The sequence below is a fragment of the Nelumbo lutea genome, chromosome 2 (assembly GCF_056320005.1).
Source record: "Nelumbo lutea isolate HS-2025 chromosome 2, American lotus-T2T, whole genome shotgun sequence".
NCBI classification, from domain to species: domain Eukaryota; kingdom Viridiplantae; phylum Streptophyta; class Magnoliopsida; order Proteales; family Nelumbonaceae; genus Nelumbo; species Nelumbo lutea.
The window spans coordinates 11,864,894-11,883,462 of record NC_142685.1 but is presented as its reverse complement, the minus strand read 5'-3'; the positions used below and the strand labels follow the sequence as shown (position 1 = coordinate 11,883,462).

Below are 18,569 nucleotides of genomic sequence, written 5' to 3'. Positions count from 1 at the left end.
AAAATGGGAATTGGAAAGAAATCATCACAAATGGGATTTCATTCTTAAGAGAAGGGGCAAGGAATGGGAGAATGCCATTCTAGCAAGAATAAGAATGAGATTCTAATTCTGCCCAATCAAACAGGTCATTCCAATTCTGATTCCAAACCCTTATTCCTGTGAATCAAACGGAACCTAAATTCATTGGGAGATGTTACCATCTAGATAAATAAATAACCATATCAGAGTGTGTGCAGAGTTTTGTTTTTCAGAGATCCCTTCTCCAAGATGACTGCAACATTTCCTTGAATCATTACCGGCAACCCCCTCAAAAAGTAAGAAATGATCAAAAAGCAAATCAGAACATTCGACCATAATATTGAAACCGATGACCAATCAACCAGTATGATAAAAACTTATGACCAACCAACTTGTATTATGGAGTAATAACCAATTAAGTGGTATTTATCAAAATTCAACCGAATGGGTTGCTGATTCCTCAAAGCTCTTTTAATATCATGTTTTTCCAGCAGCATAGATTTTTCTATTAAATAAATTGGAGTATGAATCTCTTACAAGCAAAAACTTTGAGAGGATAATATCCATCCACACATCGAGAACATCTCCTAGTTTTTTAACTAGGGATTGCAATAAAATGTTGTGGCCACGAGCCCACGACACAACAGATGTCACATTTTCGTTCTCTCTCGCTTGTGTGTCCATGTTTCCTTGGGGTTGCAAGGGAGAGTGTGCAACATTGGTGCTGAAGAATCGATTTTTGGTTAAGTATTAATTTTTTGGCTATGTACCTCGTCATTTGGTCTGTTTTCAAGTGGTCGATTACTCAGAGGCTGAAGTGGACCTGCCTAGGTGCCAAGCTGCCTGTAAGGTGCCGAACTGCCTAGGTGCCGAGCATGAGCTTCGTTGCTCTTTAGAGACCTATAAGGAACCAAATATCAGAGGACCTAGGGTGGCTAACTTGGCGAGGTCACTCTGATGCTTAAGTCAGTACTCTCGTAGTAGACTGTGAGTTAAAAATCACAAAGTATGAGAAGTAGAATTTGCTTATTTGGTTACTTGATTACTTGCCTCTTTGCTGTCATTGGGGTTGGTGCCTTTATATAGGCCTTGCTCACGTACCGCCCCCGAGACCTCTAGATATGTCTGAGATCCTCAGAGGTAGCTGCTATGCATGTTGACCATCTTCCGGAATGAGGACCAACCTCCAAGGATCGTGGGGTATGCATGCCAAATTTGTTGGCAAACACGTCTTATAGGTCGCCAGGTCGGCACATGTGCCAAATCGGCGCCTGGGTCAGGTTGCCAGGTTGGACACCATCAACTTGGCAAGTTGTTGCTTGAGTGGTTCCGGGTATCACCTAGTTGTTCTGAGGTGCCATGTGTCACATTGTCATTGGAGGGCCAAATCTGCCCTCATCAGGTGCTTACTCTACCAATTTTTTTAGAGGTATAATGTGGGCTGGGCAGTGGGTGGCACGGTTTTTTTTAGAATAATTAAAAAATAAAAAGTTATAATAAATTAATAAAATAGGCAATGAATGAAAAATATCTTAAAATTTTATTTTATATGAATTTTAATGTATATAATTATTTATATAAAAATATTTATATGTAAAATAATTAAAAAAATTATTGAAATTTTTATAATAAATTTGAAATAAAATAATATAATAAAATTGAAAATAAAAATTTAGCCCATGTCGTGCCGGCCCGTACTTTACAGCTCTATATATTTTCCATCCATTAGCAATTGGGCCTTATTTTAAATTACAAGAATGCCATTGCATAAAGCGCCAAGATCATAACAAAGGAAAGCAACAAAAGGATGTCAAACGCATGGTTGTGGTACGCTCTCTCTCTTCTCCATGTACTTGGACCGGAAGGAGATGAAATCGTCACTGGAGAAGACGTAGGAATAGGAGAAAAAATGGCTTCTCTGTCTCTCAATTCATCACCTCTGCCGCATCCTTCTCAACCTCAGAAACTCACAGAAACTACTCTTCTTCGTGGAGGCTTGAAACCCATTGTAGTTAGTGGAAGTCCTCCCACTTTTGTGTCTGCTCCTGGTCGCCGAATTGTCGCAGGTCAGATATTACTGAAAACCCGTGTTTCCCTCCTCTTGTCCACCGTTTGTGATTGTTTTTGGACCGTTCTTTTTACGTTGAAGATTTTTTTTTTTTTTAAATCTCCTTCTAGATTGAGTTTTCATGCTAGGTGATGTGTGCTCAATAATTTGTTTTGGATTCGACAATTATTGATATTGCTCTTTTTGATTCTTTGACTTCATTCCAACACTACCCAGCTCATTTTCTTGCCATCCTGGTTAGTTTTTATCTCTGACATTTCTTGTTAAGTGCTGTCATATTTGGTTATTTTGTGCCACCATTATATCACGTATGGTTGGAACAGAGTCAAGAGACCTTTCAAGAAGCTTGCTTTACATTGAAGTTTGTCTCTGTTCAATTAATATGGAACTTTAGACCTTCAAGTTTGTAGATGACAAATAGGCTAATTGCAGTTTCCTTCAGTTTGGTTTCTTTCCATATGCAGAAGCCAAGACTGTAGATGGGTTCCTCCTCTGAACAGGTCATGGATGATTAGTACTGACAAATAAGAATGCCTGCAGAACTTGAATCTCAATGCATTTGTCGGAGCCCTTTCCTTTTGTTAGTGCACCAGTCCAAGAGGACTTTCGTTGTTGTGAAATCCCAGATAAGATAGGACTGTATTTCTAGATAAGCCAGAACTGGTAGCTATTCTTGTATAAATCAAACTCCTAGTAATCATGTACAAACACAACTCTCAATGTATGTATATATATATACATATCGAATACATAACATAACAGCAATACAATCAATCAACCTTTGCTGGAGAAACATTCTCTTTCCTTCATCTCTCTCTTTTCTCTGTTTGTCTTGTTTATATCTCATCACACATTCTCTCTATTTGTCTATATCTCATCGCACACTCTCTATCCTCTGTTTTGCTGTTTACTTCTAATCGCACACCTTTAGCTTGCCTCCTCCCAGCCTTCCAGTCCTGTATTTGGATTTGAACTTAGGGGCCTTGACTCTCACCGATCATATCTATATCTACATCTATATAAAGGGCATTACGCAATGTTGGTTCCATGGTGCTAAACACAACAGAATGGTGAACCAGGATTCATGTAGCTGACCCCATATATTTGGGACAAGGCTTAAATGATGATGGAACATGTTGGTTCCAGCTATCTGGGGTGTTGACCTGGTGTCCATGTTTCTTTTACAATGTTGAGTTAATAGTCCGCAGTTCATTACTTGATTTTTTTATCCTATTATCTTTTTAATAAAGTGATGATACTTTGAAAAATAAACATATGCTCCACTGTAATACCATTCCAGGTCCAATCCTAGATTCCCATTTTGAAGCAGTACAACTGTTGCCCGTTAACTTGCAATAGAAAATAGACAGGGGTTTTACATTGGAAATCTGGTTGAATAAGCAACGCAATGTATCTTACTCCTTCGCTTTTATTGTTGTTAAATCTTTTTTTTTTTCAGTCATGTACCTATTTTTTGTATTTACTTTTTTTTTCTATATTTTCTTCCCACAATACTCTGAGATTATTTGGTTAGTAAGGACGATGAAATTTTGATAAAGAATAGCGTCCATTTATGGATTATTAATGGTCCATTTGATTAAACCATTTAGTGAAATGTGTATACATGTTTGATTTTTGCATTATCGGTCACAACAAACAAAAAGGTTTAAGATTTGGGGAAAAAGATCATAACTATTAGAAACTGAAACCTATGCTTATTTTCTTCCATCAGTGATTTTATCATGTATTTGTGTGGGCATGCGTGTGCATGCATGCCTGTGGGTGTGGGTAGAATGCTTACTTGTTAAACATGTTCTAATGATAAAAGTATATCATTTTTTTTATTAATTGAAATCACCCTGTAGAGCTGTTAAGCTATTCATTTACTTTTAGGTTGTTGAAAATCTTACTCAACTCTAACTGATTTGTCAATGTTTAGTTGGCGATTTACATGGTGACCTTGCAAAAGCAAGATCTGCTCTCAAGATGGCTGGTGTTTTGAGTTCTGATGGTCAAGACATATGGACTGGTGGGGAGACGGTATGCAAATTTACATAAAAACGAAATCTAAAGACAGGCAGATATAAGGATTGGTTGTGATGCCACTCAGGCATATGTGGTGGTTTGCATGCAGGAGGAGTTTCCCACCATTTGATGAATCCCGTCTCTTATAACAGAATTGACCTGTTAGGATGATGTATGCAAATTTCCATGTGGGTTTTCATTTTCAGAATAATTTTACTGCATCACGTGGCCTACTAAATAAGGGTTTCATCCTCTGCATGTGCACCGTTTTTACATGTATGGATCTCTAAATTGTAAATGACAGTTGGTTCCTCTTTGAATGACATTCTCTTATGTTGTAACAGTATTACCAACTGGAGGGGAAGGACCAGATTATTGCATGCTAGGCTACCTGTTTTGAAGTTTTTGATTTTCCTAATGATTTATTCATGATCAAAATTTGTATGGTTTCCATTCCTTCAAGGGTTGTGGGTTAAAGGCCTTCAAAATTACATGTTAGGTAATGGATCTAGAGGATAGGATGATGCTTTGAATTGCATTTATAAGGACAGGGATATGGTGATCCCTAATCCTTTACTTCCCTGAACATTGTGTGTGGTAAAATATATGAAGTTAAAACTCTTAGTACAGCTACTAGGGCACTAATGAAAAGCAATTGTTGTTTTCATAGCTGTCATTTAATGATGCTTATTTATCTCATTATAATTATTTAGTGATATTTAATTGTGGAGTATTCGAGGATGTATGCTCCTTACTAGGAAGAGGACTAAGACAATACGATAAAAAAGAAAATCATATTCATTTTACCTATGTGGTGTAATAATAAAACAAGCATGAGAATGCAGATTGAGAGTGGTCACTTTCTGCAAAGAAAAGAATGCTAGAGGTTAGGTCCTTATCCAATCCACCCCTCCCAAGACCCCAAATAGCTGGGACCAACACTGGGTAATGGCCTTCTTTATATTTCACTAAACAATATCTTCTTCTAATGTTTAAGTAATATTGGAATAATTCCTGATAAAATTCATTAATATAGTAGTTATATTTCTTTCACATATTTTGTATTTGATGGAACTTCTTCCGCTACTGGTATCTTGTTTTGCTGATTATAAAGTTCAACATAGAGCTTCAAAATGTAAAACATAACATATAACTATTGATTTGAAAAACATTCCATTATTTATTATCCTAGGTGTAACATTCCAATGCAATTCATGTTTCTATGCATTATAGGTATTGATTCAACTTGGAGATATTCTTGACCGAGGTGAAGATGAAATAGCTGTTTTATCATTATTACAGTCATTGAATATGCAAGCAAAAACTGAAGGAGGGGCTGTCTTTCAGGTTATATTAATCTACATGGCTCTCTCTTATCAATCTATTTATGACATAATACTTCTGGCACAGGCATATGCATGAATTTATATCATGTGCATATCTTTTCTCACGTATATGTATGCTCAAAAGCTAGTACCTTTGATCCAGGTCTCAAGACCATGAACAAAGAAGTGCATCATCATCATCATCATCATCGTTGAATTAATTTTTTTTATTTTCCCTAGATAGGTTTTGTTTGAAGTTTCCCATTATGTTTATCCTAATCTATATATGGAACAATTACAACTCCAATGAATTTCCAAATATTGAGAAGCTTTGTTTTGTACAGTTGAGTCTATACTGATTTTATCTTGATGAAGACAAAGAAAAAAAAAAGATAGGTATATCAGGCAAGGTTTTCAATTCAAACTCTACTGGATGACCTTGAGCCATCAATCTAATAGTAGTTATAGATTTTTTTTCCTTTCTTGAAGTTACTTGTCAGTTCAAAGTTCTTGCTTTGATATGGTGGAACTGTTATATCTAATTATTCATTTAGGTAAATGGAAATCATGAAACCATGAATGTAGAAGGGGATTTTAGATATGCTGAACCTGGTGCATTTGACGAGTGTCTGGACTTCATTGGATACTTGAATAATTGTGAAAATAACTGGGGTGAAGCTTTTGTTGGTTGGGTTGGTGTGTCTGAAAGGTGGAAAGAAGACCGCATGCTGTCTGAAAGTTATTGGGGTCCATGGAGGCTAATGAAGGTATTTACTTTGTCTCATTGGTCATTATATGTATATTTTTCTTTTGTTGCTTTTAGCATTTTCAAGTATTCTCTTTGTTTAATGACAGTACTTGAGAATGTAATATTTTGATTTACCATTTCACTTATTAAAGTATAGACATAATTGCAAGTAGCATGAAAGTGTCAATCAAATAATAATATAGAAACTGACTGTGGTGATTGCATATTTATAAATTGGGCATATCCCTAGTAAAAGACAAGGAAACCCTGTTTGTAATGATAAATATCATCACATGGTGGTCTTTTTGTCTGTTAAAAGTTGTACCTCTTGGCTAATGATTAGGTTTGTGCCTCTTTAAAAAATGAGATATGCCCAAATCACTCCCCAATAAGTGTAACTCATTTTACTCGCTTGGATCCTTTCAATACCTAGGACAGAAACAAATTTAATTATTGTGGTCTTAGTCGTATTTTTCTACTTGAAATTTTGTGCATTGTTTTATGGACTTTTGTTTCCTGTTGATCTTCTAGTCATTCTTTTGTAATCATTCCTGTAATGTAAAGGAGGCCATTTCTTCTCAACTCCCCTCCCCCCCTCCAAAAAAAGGGTATTTAAATATCTTGGTTTCTGACAAGTTTGCCTGAATACTAGGACAGAGGCAAAAGGGGGTGATTGCAAGATCAACTTTACTAAGACCAGGGGGTCCATTGGCATGTGAATTGGCAAAACATGCTGTTGTTATCAAAGTTAATGACTGGGTATTCTGTCATGGAGGTCTTCTTCCTCACCATGGTAAATTAATATTACTTTCTGAATGGAGTTTGGTCCTGTTAGCCACATGTATTCAGCTTTTTATCATTTATATGTTATGTAAAAGGTTTCATCCTTTCTTTGTTGGCAATTCCTGATAGGACTTTGGTACTTCCACAGTTGCACATGGAATTGAGAGGATGAACAGGGAGGTATCTGATTGGATGAGAGGTCTCAATGATCAAAGCGGAGGTCCTGAAATCCCTTTTATAGCCACTAGAGGTTATGATAGTGTTGTTTGGAACCGATTGTATTCAAGAGATACTGAAGATCTGGAGGACTATCAGAGTCGCCAGGCAAGTAATTGATCTAGAGGTCTGCATAGTTTTTATTTTTTTGTAGATGATAATAGTTCCCATCTTGGAGACCTTGTACTTGTGATGGGACTCGATCCCTGGTTTGGTGTACAATGCTGAGAATTTATCAATAGGGAAAGCATCATCTTTGAAGACTTTTGTTATTTTTTTTCCTTAGTGTTAACACCCTTAATGGATCAACTTTCAAAATGAAGTGAGAATATATGTACATGCCCATTAACTTTATGGGTTAACCATTGACATGGCTGGAGTCCTCTTTGCCCAGTATGTGAACACATGCCAAGTCAACTCATGATTGCAGTTATTTATTAGGGAAGCTTCCATTATTTGTATCTTACCTATTTTGCTGTCATTTTTGTTATGTGATTGATTTTTTAAAGTCAACTCTCCAGATGCGAACTTGAGCCTGACTTTTTTTTTTCAAACATAGCAATCTCAGTTGTTTTGTCTAGCTCCCTGAATTGGATGCATTTGCTTCTCAGATATGTGCCATACTTGAAGAGACATTACAAGCAGTAGGTGCTAAGGCTATGGTGGTAGGCCATACTCCCCAAACTGCAGGAGTAAATTGGTATGATGCCTTTTCTTTTGGCATCTTTTATTTGGAGAAAATACTGATTTGGTTACAAATCACTAATTACATCAAGAGTTTACATTAAATTATTAATTCTATCCACTCTTTGCATTCAAGGCTTGCATTATTATTCCCCAAAATAGTTTCTCTTACCTGGTATTTCCATGCAGTAAATATAATTGTAGCATATGGCGCATTGATGTGGGGATGTCCAGTGGAGTCCTCAATTCAAGACCCGAGGTAAGCTTGGCTTCTTAGTTTTAGTGAAATTCAGAAGAAATTCTTTGGAGCCAAATGCATGAAAAACTTGTGCTTTCTGCCTGTCATACAAGTGGATTGCATGTAATGTATTCAGCACCAACCAGTAATTGATTGCCTCATGCCTAAAAGGATAAAATTGATATGATCAGTCATCTTTAGTCTAGTTACCTATATAGGCCTGGCTGGTATGAGGCTGTTCTGGGCTGTACCAGCCTTTCAAAACCTTTGGTGGATAAGCCAAATTCTGGGGTCCAAGTTGAGTTTGGAATGGGCTTGTTTGACAGTTGCCAGTACTTTAGTCAGGTCTAGCCAGTCTGAGCACAGACCATGTCCTGTCTTACTAGGCTGGACTGGGATTTGGTACAGCAGCTCAGACTGGGTTTGTGTTCCTTGTCCAACCAACCCAAATTATATAAGCTTGGCTAGGTCTTGGCTGATCTTGATATGGCAAAGCTTAGTTTGACACCTATGAAAGGATCAGTGTTAGAATCTAACATGGGTACAGGGTGTCAGACTTGGTGAGCCCAAAAAAGTAGGATTCCAGGTCAAGTCTACTTTAACTTTCAAGTTTTAGTTTTCATTGGTTTATTTTTTATGTTTATATGAATAAAGAACATGGGTTGTGTAGAAGAATAAATCAACACAAACAACACTAAATAATAAAAATGATATTTGATTGGCTATACTAAATTTTTAAGTATGATAAACAACAATTCATGCTCAAGTTTTATCCTATTAGTTCAAGGTTGTTTGGTTGCATATTACAAATTTGAAATAGTGAAAAGTCTGGTGGAGTTTTGTATTAGCATTAATCTCCACATGTACCTGACACAAGTAAGACCCCTATTTTATAAGTGCCCATGTAACCTAATCTGATAGACATCCTAATTATATCTATTGAATTGTCATATTGTTTCTCAATTTTTTGGACATAAACAAAGAAGAAATTTTTTTTATTAATAGTAGAAAGAAAGTATAAAGTAGAGGAAATACAAAGAAGATGTGATGAGGGATCTTCCACCAAAGAAAAAACACAACACTATTACAACAGTACCCCCCCCCCCCCCCAAATCCAATGTGAAAAACAGATCAAAACCCGAGACAATCAAATACCTTTATCATCTTCCCTTTCAACCTGATTCGTTGCTAATACCTTGCAGAAAGATTTTACAATAAGCACTCCTTTGCTACTCTCCTTTCACCACCTTAAATCAATCCTATCCAGGTGTAGTTCCACTTCCTACACCTTGGCTTACAAATTAACACATTCTTCAATCTCCCAATCAAGTAGAGACCTTCAAAATTTTGGACACCACACCGCTGAACCCTGAAAATTTTTGAAACATTGGGATATTGGGATGTTTCTCCTACTCAACCTATACAGCCTTGGACATATATCACATAACTTCCCAATCCCCAACCACTCATCTTCCTAAAATCTAATGCTTGAACCATTTCCAACACTAAAGGAAACATAATTCATGAAGGCTGAATGAAAATTCATTATCCCTTTCCGAACACACACCCCATATTTGCAAGCAGTGACTCCTTCATAAAGCCTCCCTTTCACAACCAAACCTCCACAACCATTTCCATAGTAACACTCTATTAAATGGCCTCGCCCTTCTAACCTCCAAGCCACCATCTCAGTAAATAGAGCCTGAAATAATATGCTTGTCCCATTGGGATGATTAGAATAGGGAAAACCCTCCCTGAAGAGAAAGAAGATTCCCTATAGGGATGGAGCCAGGGGACCATTGCCCCCTCCCAAAGTTTTGAAAACACTATTATGTTTACATTGGGGTTGATGCCTTGATGGAAGTGGCCCCCATCCTAATAGAGTGCCCTTCCCCCCACCCTACCCCACAATGAAGAATCTCCACCCTTGCCTCCCAATTTTGTATATATACTATCCATGTATTCTTTGCTGGTACCTTGAGTTTATTCTATACAAGGTTCATCTTGACATATTCTCTCACATATACATTTATTCAATGATAGCCTCCCTGTATTTCTTAAGCACATTTTTTTCTCCTGTAGCATACATAGCTAAAGATGGTTGGATTACAATTTGAGTTATGTTGGCCAGGTGCTAGAAATAATAGGCAATAAAGCAAGAGTGATAAGGAGCAGAAGAAACATCATTGATGAACTTCAGGCTGTTGACTATACATGAATTGACAAGGTATGGGTATTAGATGGCTCCATTTTTTTTTGTTTATTGTTAACTATGAAATAAACGAGGAACTTCTATCGGTATACAAGTACTATTGGAGTTCTATGATTGTTCTTTATTAGCTTAAATGGGTGCTTGGGACATGACAGTTTATGGGATAATTTTGTGATTCCCTGTTCATGTGGTGAAATGTGAAATCTCAGTAATTAATAAAATGTATTGGTTCCTTCATTTTTGTGTGGCTTTAGCAATCACGTGCTTTTTCCATATCTTTAGGCTATGTTTGGTTTGAAGGAAAAGGTAGGGAAAGGTAAGGAAACCTATACAAGATTTGTAAAGGTTTCCTTTCCTTTCCCTACTTTTTCCTTCAAACCAAACATAGCCTTATGCAATCAATCTGATATGGATAAGAGGTAATTTTTACATAACGGCCCATGATTGAGATGGATTCTAATAATATGTCAGCTTTTATTATTGAGAAGTCTTTGTTTAGCTTTCTGTATCTTGCCACCTATAGTAGCTCATGCTAATGTATTTGCAGATAATTGTGTTGGCTTTCGACTTGACTCCAACTCAGCTCCTTGTGTTAAGGTGTATTTTGTGGCAAGCAGTCTATATTATTGGAAATAATTACAAGGGGTGGGATATGAGTTGGGTATATACATCACAAGGATACAGAGGAATGCAAGACATTTTGAACATGGGAGGAAAATGCTTCATCTGAAAGGATTCTTTCTCAAACTGAAGATATCTGCAGGGCTAAACTTTTAAAGCATCAAATGAACTTGAATAAAATGTGCAAGTAGTAATGTTAATCCACTTGTATTGCTTACTGTAAATTTTAATCAGCAGGAAAAAAACTACATGTTCGTAATTTTACTACTAATACATTTGATAAGTATAGCTTGTAATTCTACTAATAGCGCATTTTCATAATTTAGAAGATATAGATCCACTTGTGCCATGTAGGAACCCAACCATCTAGGAGATGTATACTTGAAAAGACGATTCTAAATGTGTTACACAGGGACATGGCTGGTTCATCGGAGCACCAAAGATGGTGGTATAGTTGTCAAGTATCGCCACCTTGTGTTACCACAACGAAGACCGATATAGCTAGCTAAAAAGATCTTTGCAAGCCTTAAGAGTTCAAGGAAATTATCAGCTGCCTAAATATGCTGACAGCATGATGTGCTAAAAAGTAAAAGCTTTATGTGAAGAAGCTGGGTCCTGGGTGGCATGTTGAATGGGCGAAACTGCTTACAAGGTCACAAGCTTTCTTTACTAGTTGGGAGTTGGGACAAAAATCAATACGTACAGATGATGGCAACAATCTAAAATTTATTGGAATTAATTGGACGGTCTGAGGCTTTAGTACGAAATTACGATCTGATCTCGCTACCCTGATTTCTGGAATGGGCAAAACTGCTTACAAGGTCAAACTTTCTTTACTAGTTGGGAGTTGGGACAAAAATCAATACGTACAGATGATGGCAACAATCTAATTTTATTGGAATTAATTGGACGGTCTGAGGCTTTAGTACGAAATTACGATCTGATCTCGCTACCCTGATTTCTGGAATGGGCAATGTCTTGGCTGGGAGCCTGGTACCCATTGTGTAGCCTCCCTTGGAGCAGAAAAAATCATTTGAATTTTATTGAGAAAACCACCCCAATTAATAGATCCTACAAGGCTACAATTACTGAGTGATACTAATTGTGGATGAACAAATACAAGGAAATGGGAGCAACCATGCATGCCATGTCTGATTCTGTTGAGCTAATGAACAACCATATCATATCTCATACACAAACACAAGGCCTTTATGGAAGTTTGTATTGAACTATTAATGAGGCCAAAATTGATTGCTCTTTTCTCTTTCCTCTCTTTTTTCTCAAATGACTTTCCCTCTGCTAAAAGCATCATTATCTCTACAAAAGATTAAACAGCAATTCATTCCATACATCAGGCACTCCAGGCAAGCACCAATGTATACAATCAGAGTAACTCGTAGGGTTTGACAACTGCTGCGGACTAAATGTCTCCCAGAACTTCCGGTAGATGGAAGGATGGCCATCTTTCCGATACTCAGATAGCTGAGTGATGTTGACAACAGATACCTTTGGCCCCAGCTTTCCTAAAACATTCTTCACCATGCGCATTGTGGGCAAGTCTGATCCACTTCCCCAGTAACCCTCTACTTCAATGGGAGTATTTTCCTGATAACAGTTCCCCTCGCTCTCTGGCTTCCATTCTCGGCTCCTGCATGCCACAAAATGTTTTTATAATCATCTTTTGAATCTCACAAGGGGCAGTTGTAATGAAAATTGACTAGTCTGTTTCATATAAGGGCCGTTAGAAATATTTAACCAAGAATTTTTGTAGGTGTAGACCTGCCATTCTGAGTCTGATTCAACCACAACTTTTCCCTCTTAAATTCATTTTAGCTTGAAGTCAGATCTGAGTAAGATATCATTTTCAACAATTTTTTATTTTTTTATAATGTATTAGTTAAGTGTAAAAGAATATATGGTTCAAGATTTATGGTCTTCAGCTTTAAAATATGGGTAAGTCAATTTGTAAGACAGTGGATCCATATGAGTGCATTAATCCGGCTGACCTGGTGCAAAACCAAGTCAAACCAGACCGGTTTCAGACCAATTGATCATTAAAGCAAAGGTTTTTGCGTCAATTAGAACATCCTAGAATAATATAATTAAAGGATAAAATAGGAAAAAGGCAAAATACAAGAACGTTCCAGAACATGGAGGTTCAAACATTATAAATAGGGCCCCATTATTAAGACCATTATCAAACCCATTAGAAACACACCCATCAAACCCATTACAGAGGAGGAAGCCCACATTTCTCTCTCCTCCCTCTTTTCCTCTCTCTTTCTCTGTCTCTATGAGTCACTGACTGGTTCCATCGCCATTCTCTGAACCTTCAGAGCCTGACCACCATCGCCAAACCAGAGTCCATGGTGCCTACACTATGATGCTGGAAAGACATGATATCAGAGGAGCTTTATCCTTCCCCCCACCCTCCCCATGATTTTTTTTTATTTTTTATTTTTGATCAATCCTTCCCCATGAATTTCGATAAGCACCACCTCATTGGCTACCACTTTTATGATGATACCAATTGGTTATAAGTTTTTCTAGTATCAATTTTTTTTTATAAATGTTTTTTCTGGTATCAAATCTTTCTGGTGTCATAGTAGAACCTATAAAAATAGATACATTTTATCTTTGTTCACTTAAAGGTATCCAGTAATCAGCATATCAGAGCTTCTATAATCCGTAAACTCAGAAGGTCAACAGTGATACTAGAGATTTCGAATCAAGATGAACCTTCGTCTACTAACTTGTTTGCTTTACCCACAAAAAGAAAAATTAGGTGCTTTGTTATGTGTGGGAAAGAGGAATAGCTACAGGACAAAAGCTGAGGACCTGGGTAGAAAGATAAGCCTTGGGTAAGTTAAGTGTATTAAGGATGGAGGTTATACTTGCATGACAAACTGCATATTGCTAAATAAAACACTGGCTTGAGTTCTATTGTATTAAGAAAGCACAGTAGCCTTGATGGGTTAACACATTGTCATTTTCTTCTACCAAATATGTCAGGCAGGTAACGATCATTATCCTTGCTAGAGATTTAGATTAAATATGCCATGGTGGTAAACCACAAGCATGGTTGGTATAAAGTCTAAAGTTATCAACACAATTAGGTAAATGCTAGCTTTTGTCTGTGAGGTTAGGTTTCCTATTGCTCCCAATATGTTTCAAGTCATCTTTCAGCAAAAAAAATGTGTTTTGAGTCATCAATGATGTTATATTATTACAGACAATGTCGAATAATTCACATAAACAGTATATGAATAACAATACAACTATGCACATTAATAATTTAATTTGACCATATGCAAATTAATAAAATCACACAAGTACAACACATTATTATAAAAAAAAAATAAAACATTCAGTAACACAAATCATCATTAGCATGCCTGGTGGTTTTGGTTAGGAACACAGCATGAGGAAACAACATAATCCTATCATTACCAGTGGCATTTACCTTCCTATACATCATCTTTTTCTGGTTAAACCTCCCTATACATTAGTCAATTGATTGGAAAAAAAAAGTTCAGTTTGATTTTCGGTATGATGCTGGTACAAGATTGCTTTATCAATTGGGCAATCTGGATCTATGGGCATATTGAGCAGTCAGTGACCATATTCTATATTTTATTGTCTGGCACGAGATATCCAGCACCAGCATAAACATAAAGTCTTATCTTAGATAGGTCTTCCATTCTTGAACTGCATTTGGTTCTCTCAGAATTGCAACTAAGTTCTATCTCATAGGTCCCTCATGGACCTGCTGTCCAGACGTTTGTCTCTACTAAGATTCCCCATACCAGGTTTACATTATCATCAGTTCATCTTATTCATATGTTGAGGCTATTCTATTGGCCCAAAGTCCAGGTGGTATCTGACTTATGGCCCTATAAGTAAATGTATATTTAAAATTCTTAGGTTCTACTACTTGCTAATCAATCCTAAGCATCCAATGGATGGGTCTGTCCTTAGACCTTCCACAACCCAAATTTAACAATATTCAGACTCTGTACTAGAGATTTTCTATGTGATGCCACATTGATATCAACAGGATTGTCAATGTATCACCAGGGATGGCTAAGCAAGGGGCATCAAGGCAATCAAGGAAAGGACAACTGCCTGGCTATTTAGGTGATTGTGACACCCTTCAATGGAGTGATGCGTTATGCTATCATGTTGTTTGGACAATGTCTTTTCAGCTTTCACAGACAAAAGCCAAAGAAGACCTTTAAGCTTTTTGATTTGAGATTTGGCTTTGAAAGCTCATTTGGCAACACTAATGAACTTGTACATGTTCCTACCTATTAACGAACTGGTTCTCCATATTTCTGTTGAAAGTTCAGAGTCAAAATGTCAGAATCTTAAAGTTAGGCTTCTGATTTGGAGAATTTGAGTTTCCATGCTTTTGCGATTTGGTTTCAGTAATACTCCAAACCTTGATTTTGAGCTTTCCATCTTTTTAAAGTTGAAATCTGAATTTTAGAATCAATCCAGTTGCTTTTATCTAGAATTTCACCTAAGGTCTGTTTGGTTTGCAGTCAGAATTGGAATGGGAATGGTCTATTCCTCTTGCCTGTTGGTTCAGACGGGAATCGGAATTGGCTGGAATGGATTCTCATTCCAAAGGGAAGGGGAGGGAATGGCCATTCCCTCAAATGGGGAATATCATTCCACCAGGAATGGGAATCAGATTCCTATTCTGCCCAACCAAATGGTTGGAACCAGAACGATCCATTCTGATTCCGATTCTAGACCCCTATTCCCATGAACCAAATGGACCCTAAGTGAAGAACATCCAAAGTGATCCTAAGCAAAATCACCTTGCAGCTCTTAAATAATCTACCCTAAGATGAGTTATATTTGAATATTAACAATTACACCAAAACACACGCATTAATGCTCCCACTGTATCCACACACCATGGTATTGAGGAAGATCACATAATCTACCCCTTGTTTGAAGTTTGATAGAGCTGAAGTGTTTTGTTATGTTCAAAACTTGCATATTCCTACTGGTATGCATAGATCAGCTGAATGGTTGTAAGAAAAGAGTATTAGGCAAAGGTGTCAACACTCACCAGAGATGGGTTGGAGACATGGTAACAAAGAATACACGCTTAATGGTAGGATTCACCTTGGAAGCCACCCATTCTGCCCAAGTCTCCATTGCCAACTCCATGGCTCCCAGGCCATCTAGTTCTTCACATATCCCATTTTCTTCACTACTCCATCTGCAACAAGATACAGGTATCTTCAGAAATGCAAAAATAAAGATCATTCTTTCTTGTTTTCTACAGTTATCATTCTGACTTGGGAAGAAGCTTTACTTACAGTAACTTAACTGGGCCTTGTCTCCACCATAAGTACGTGTTGAAAACCAGTATGTCAGCATTCTCCCACTGGGCTGCATGCTTTAGAACTGAATCTGGGCGGATTATCCTATCAGCCACTCTGTGGTTCACTGGATCATCAGAATTCGATTCAACAAGAAGTGGTGCCCAGTAGAACTCGACTGAAGCATTGTATTCCTATGTGGAAGACAAAGACATAACATTACAGTGTTACAAAAGATAAGATCAGTATTTCTTATTGATTAACCTTGTCATGGATATTTGCAATTCTGAAACCTTGTAAGACTAACCTAATTGAGATTTTTCATTGAGAAAACTTCATAACGAAATCAAGGCTCTTCAAATTGACGTTTATATGTAAGGATTTAAAAATCTCAAATTCCAATTTTATATCTTGACTGGTGTTGCCTTACCTCTGCTTTGAAAATTGTTAGAGGCGCGTTGGGTGACATGGATCTCTTCTCAGGCGGAATTGCAGATTGTAATAAACATACCATGGATATCCATTGTCCTCTATTAAGAGAATCCCCAACAAACATCAGTCTCTTGCCTCTCAATTTCTCCCACATTTCAGTCGTGTTCCACCTTTAGCATAATAAATCGGCTCTTTAAAATTTGAAAATTATTCTAGTTGCAGAACTAAACAAAAAGGATAGAACATTGGTGATTTTACCATGAAATAGAGAATACCTCTTTAAGTTGCAGTTATGGGGTTGCCATCTCCATGTCTGGTACCTCAAGTCAGTTCTTCCGTGCTTCCGACATGCCAATTGATCGGACATATAAGGGCAATGCGACTCGTTATATAGCGGATATGAAGTATTATCAAAAGCCCATTTGCCGGAAAACAAGTTACAGCTCTCAGGAGTTCCTCCCTGTCGGCTGGACTCCATCGTACGGTCAGTCAATCCAGTTTTCTTACCACTGTACTTTCGAGTGGAAGCGCATGTAGTGAATCTATCCAAGCTCGCTAAACTTCCGAAAAAAACTCAGTTAAATTCATGAGATCAGCTCAAAATAAACTAAATTCAGGAGATATACAATAAGCCCCAGTAGGTAAAACTAGAACAGAAACAAAAATTTACAGAAACCCGTCAGTACTCGTCAGGGTTCCAAAAAGAAAGAAAGAAAACGCAAGAAAAAAAAAAAACGATCAGATTATTAAACTAAACAAAACGAATCTTCACTAGGAGAAGCAAACCTAAGTCGATTAAACTTCAGAGAAAGGAAGGTAGATTAACAAGCAACATACCTAGAGCTCGCTTTTGGTCATTAGCTCCAGAGGTTTTTGGAGGAGCAGAGGCGATAAGTGGTATATGTGTAATGGAAGACTGTTGTTGTTTGTTGTCTTCGTGGATTTGCTGAATATTTCGTTCGTTGTAGAAGATTGAAGCTGCAATGAAGAGAGAAAAAAGAACAGCAAGTAGGGGGAAATGAGTCCTTTTCCTGTTCCATTTCTGCATCATAGAATAGAACAGAGTTTTTGAAGTTGCAGAGGGAATGGAATCTTTGTTCAACGGCGATGGGTCATTAAAGGATTCAATTGGATTTCTTCACAGAATTGGGGTGCCGACAGGAGCTTCTGTTGTGTTGAAAAATCGGTATCACCGAAGATGTTTCCAATACACGGCGGAGATGTGCCGGAGGGGCAATTTTGTGGGGGCTGATTTGGTTTTATATTAGTAGCGTTTTTCTTTTTTCTTTTTCCTATTTCACTGACGCGAAATTCATTTAGCGTGTGTTGATTCGCTCTGATGCTATGAGCCTTCAGATCATGTTGACTCTTGCGTTTTGTTGACTGCGTCAATGCATGAAATAAAACATGATGAAACAAACCATTCCATCAATTAATAAGTAATAACCATGATAGTATGATACAAGTGATACAACCAGATCAGATTTCAGTATTTCACCAATTAATTAGTAACTGTGATACGACCAGACCAGAATTCAGGACCCGGTCTGGACTGTGGAGCCCATTACTTGTGTCGTGTCCGCACACGGAAAGCCAACTTATTTGTATAATTTTGCATGACTGTGGGTCTTGTTTGCGAGATCGGCTTCTGTCAGGGCACGGCCGTACTCACACCGTTATAACTGCCTTTTTGCAATTTTGAATTAAGAATATCTTTCCCTAATTACGGAGATATTCCCAATTCAAAGTTGTAAAGTTTGATGGAACGTAGGAATGGCACAGGGCGGGGATTACATTCCCCATCCTCGTCCCTAATCGGGGAAAGAAATTCCCCTCCATCCTGACTCCGACGGAGATCTA

General features: G+C 37.5%; 2 protein-coding genes across 2 annotated transcripts; one reads left to right on the top strand and one right to left on the bottom strand.

Annotated features, from left to right (window-relative positions):
- The first annotated feature begins 1,832 nt into the window (after nt 1-1,832).
- On the top strand, nt 1,833-11,243 carry SLP1 (Calcineurin-like metallo-phosphoesterase superfamily protein). The gene is made up of 10 exons (XM_088967378.1): nt 1,833-2,084; nt 4,026-4,126; nt 5,345-5,458; nt 5,991-6,203; nt 6,842-6,977; nt 7,116-7,291; nt 7,795-7,883; nt 8,057-8,126; nt 10,237-10,332; nt 10,865-11,243. The coding sequence occupies exons 1-9, from the start codon at nt 1,928-1,930 to the stop codon at nt 10,321-10,323; spliced, it is 1,143 nt and encodes a 380-aa protein (XP_088823504.1). The 5' UTR covers nt 1,833-1,927; the 3' UTR covers nt 10,324-10,332; nt 10,865-11,243.
- An 812-nt stretch (nt 11,244-12,055) lies between these two features.
- LOC148868586 (protein trichome birefringence-like 35) lies at nt 12,056-17,978 on the bottom strand. The gene is made up of 6 exons (XM_088967377.1): nt 17,547-17,978; nt 16,985-17,264; nt 16,708-16,879; nt 16,275-16,471; nt 16,022-16,174; nt 12,056-12,586 (listed from the first exon to the last, which is right to left on the bottom strand). The coding sequence occupies exons 1-6, from the start codon at nt 17,758-17,760 to the stop codon at nt 12,256-12,258; spliced, it is 1,347 nt and encodes a 448-aa protein (XP_088823503.1). The 5' UTR covers nt 17,761-17,978; the 3' UTR covers nt 12,056-12,255.
- Nucleotides 17,979-18,569: the final 591 nt, after the last annotated feature.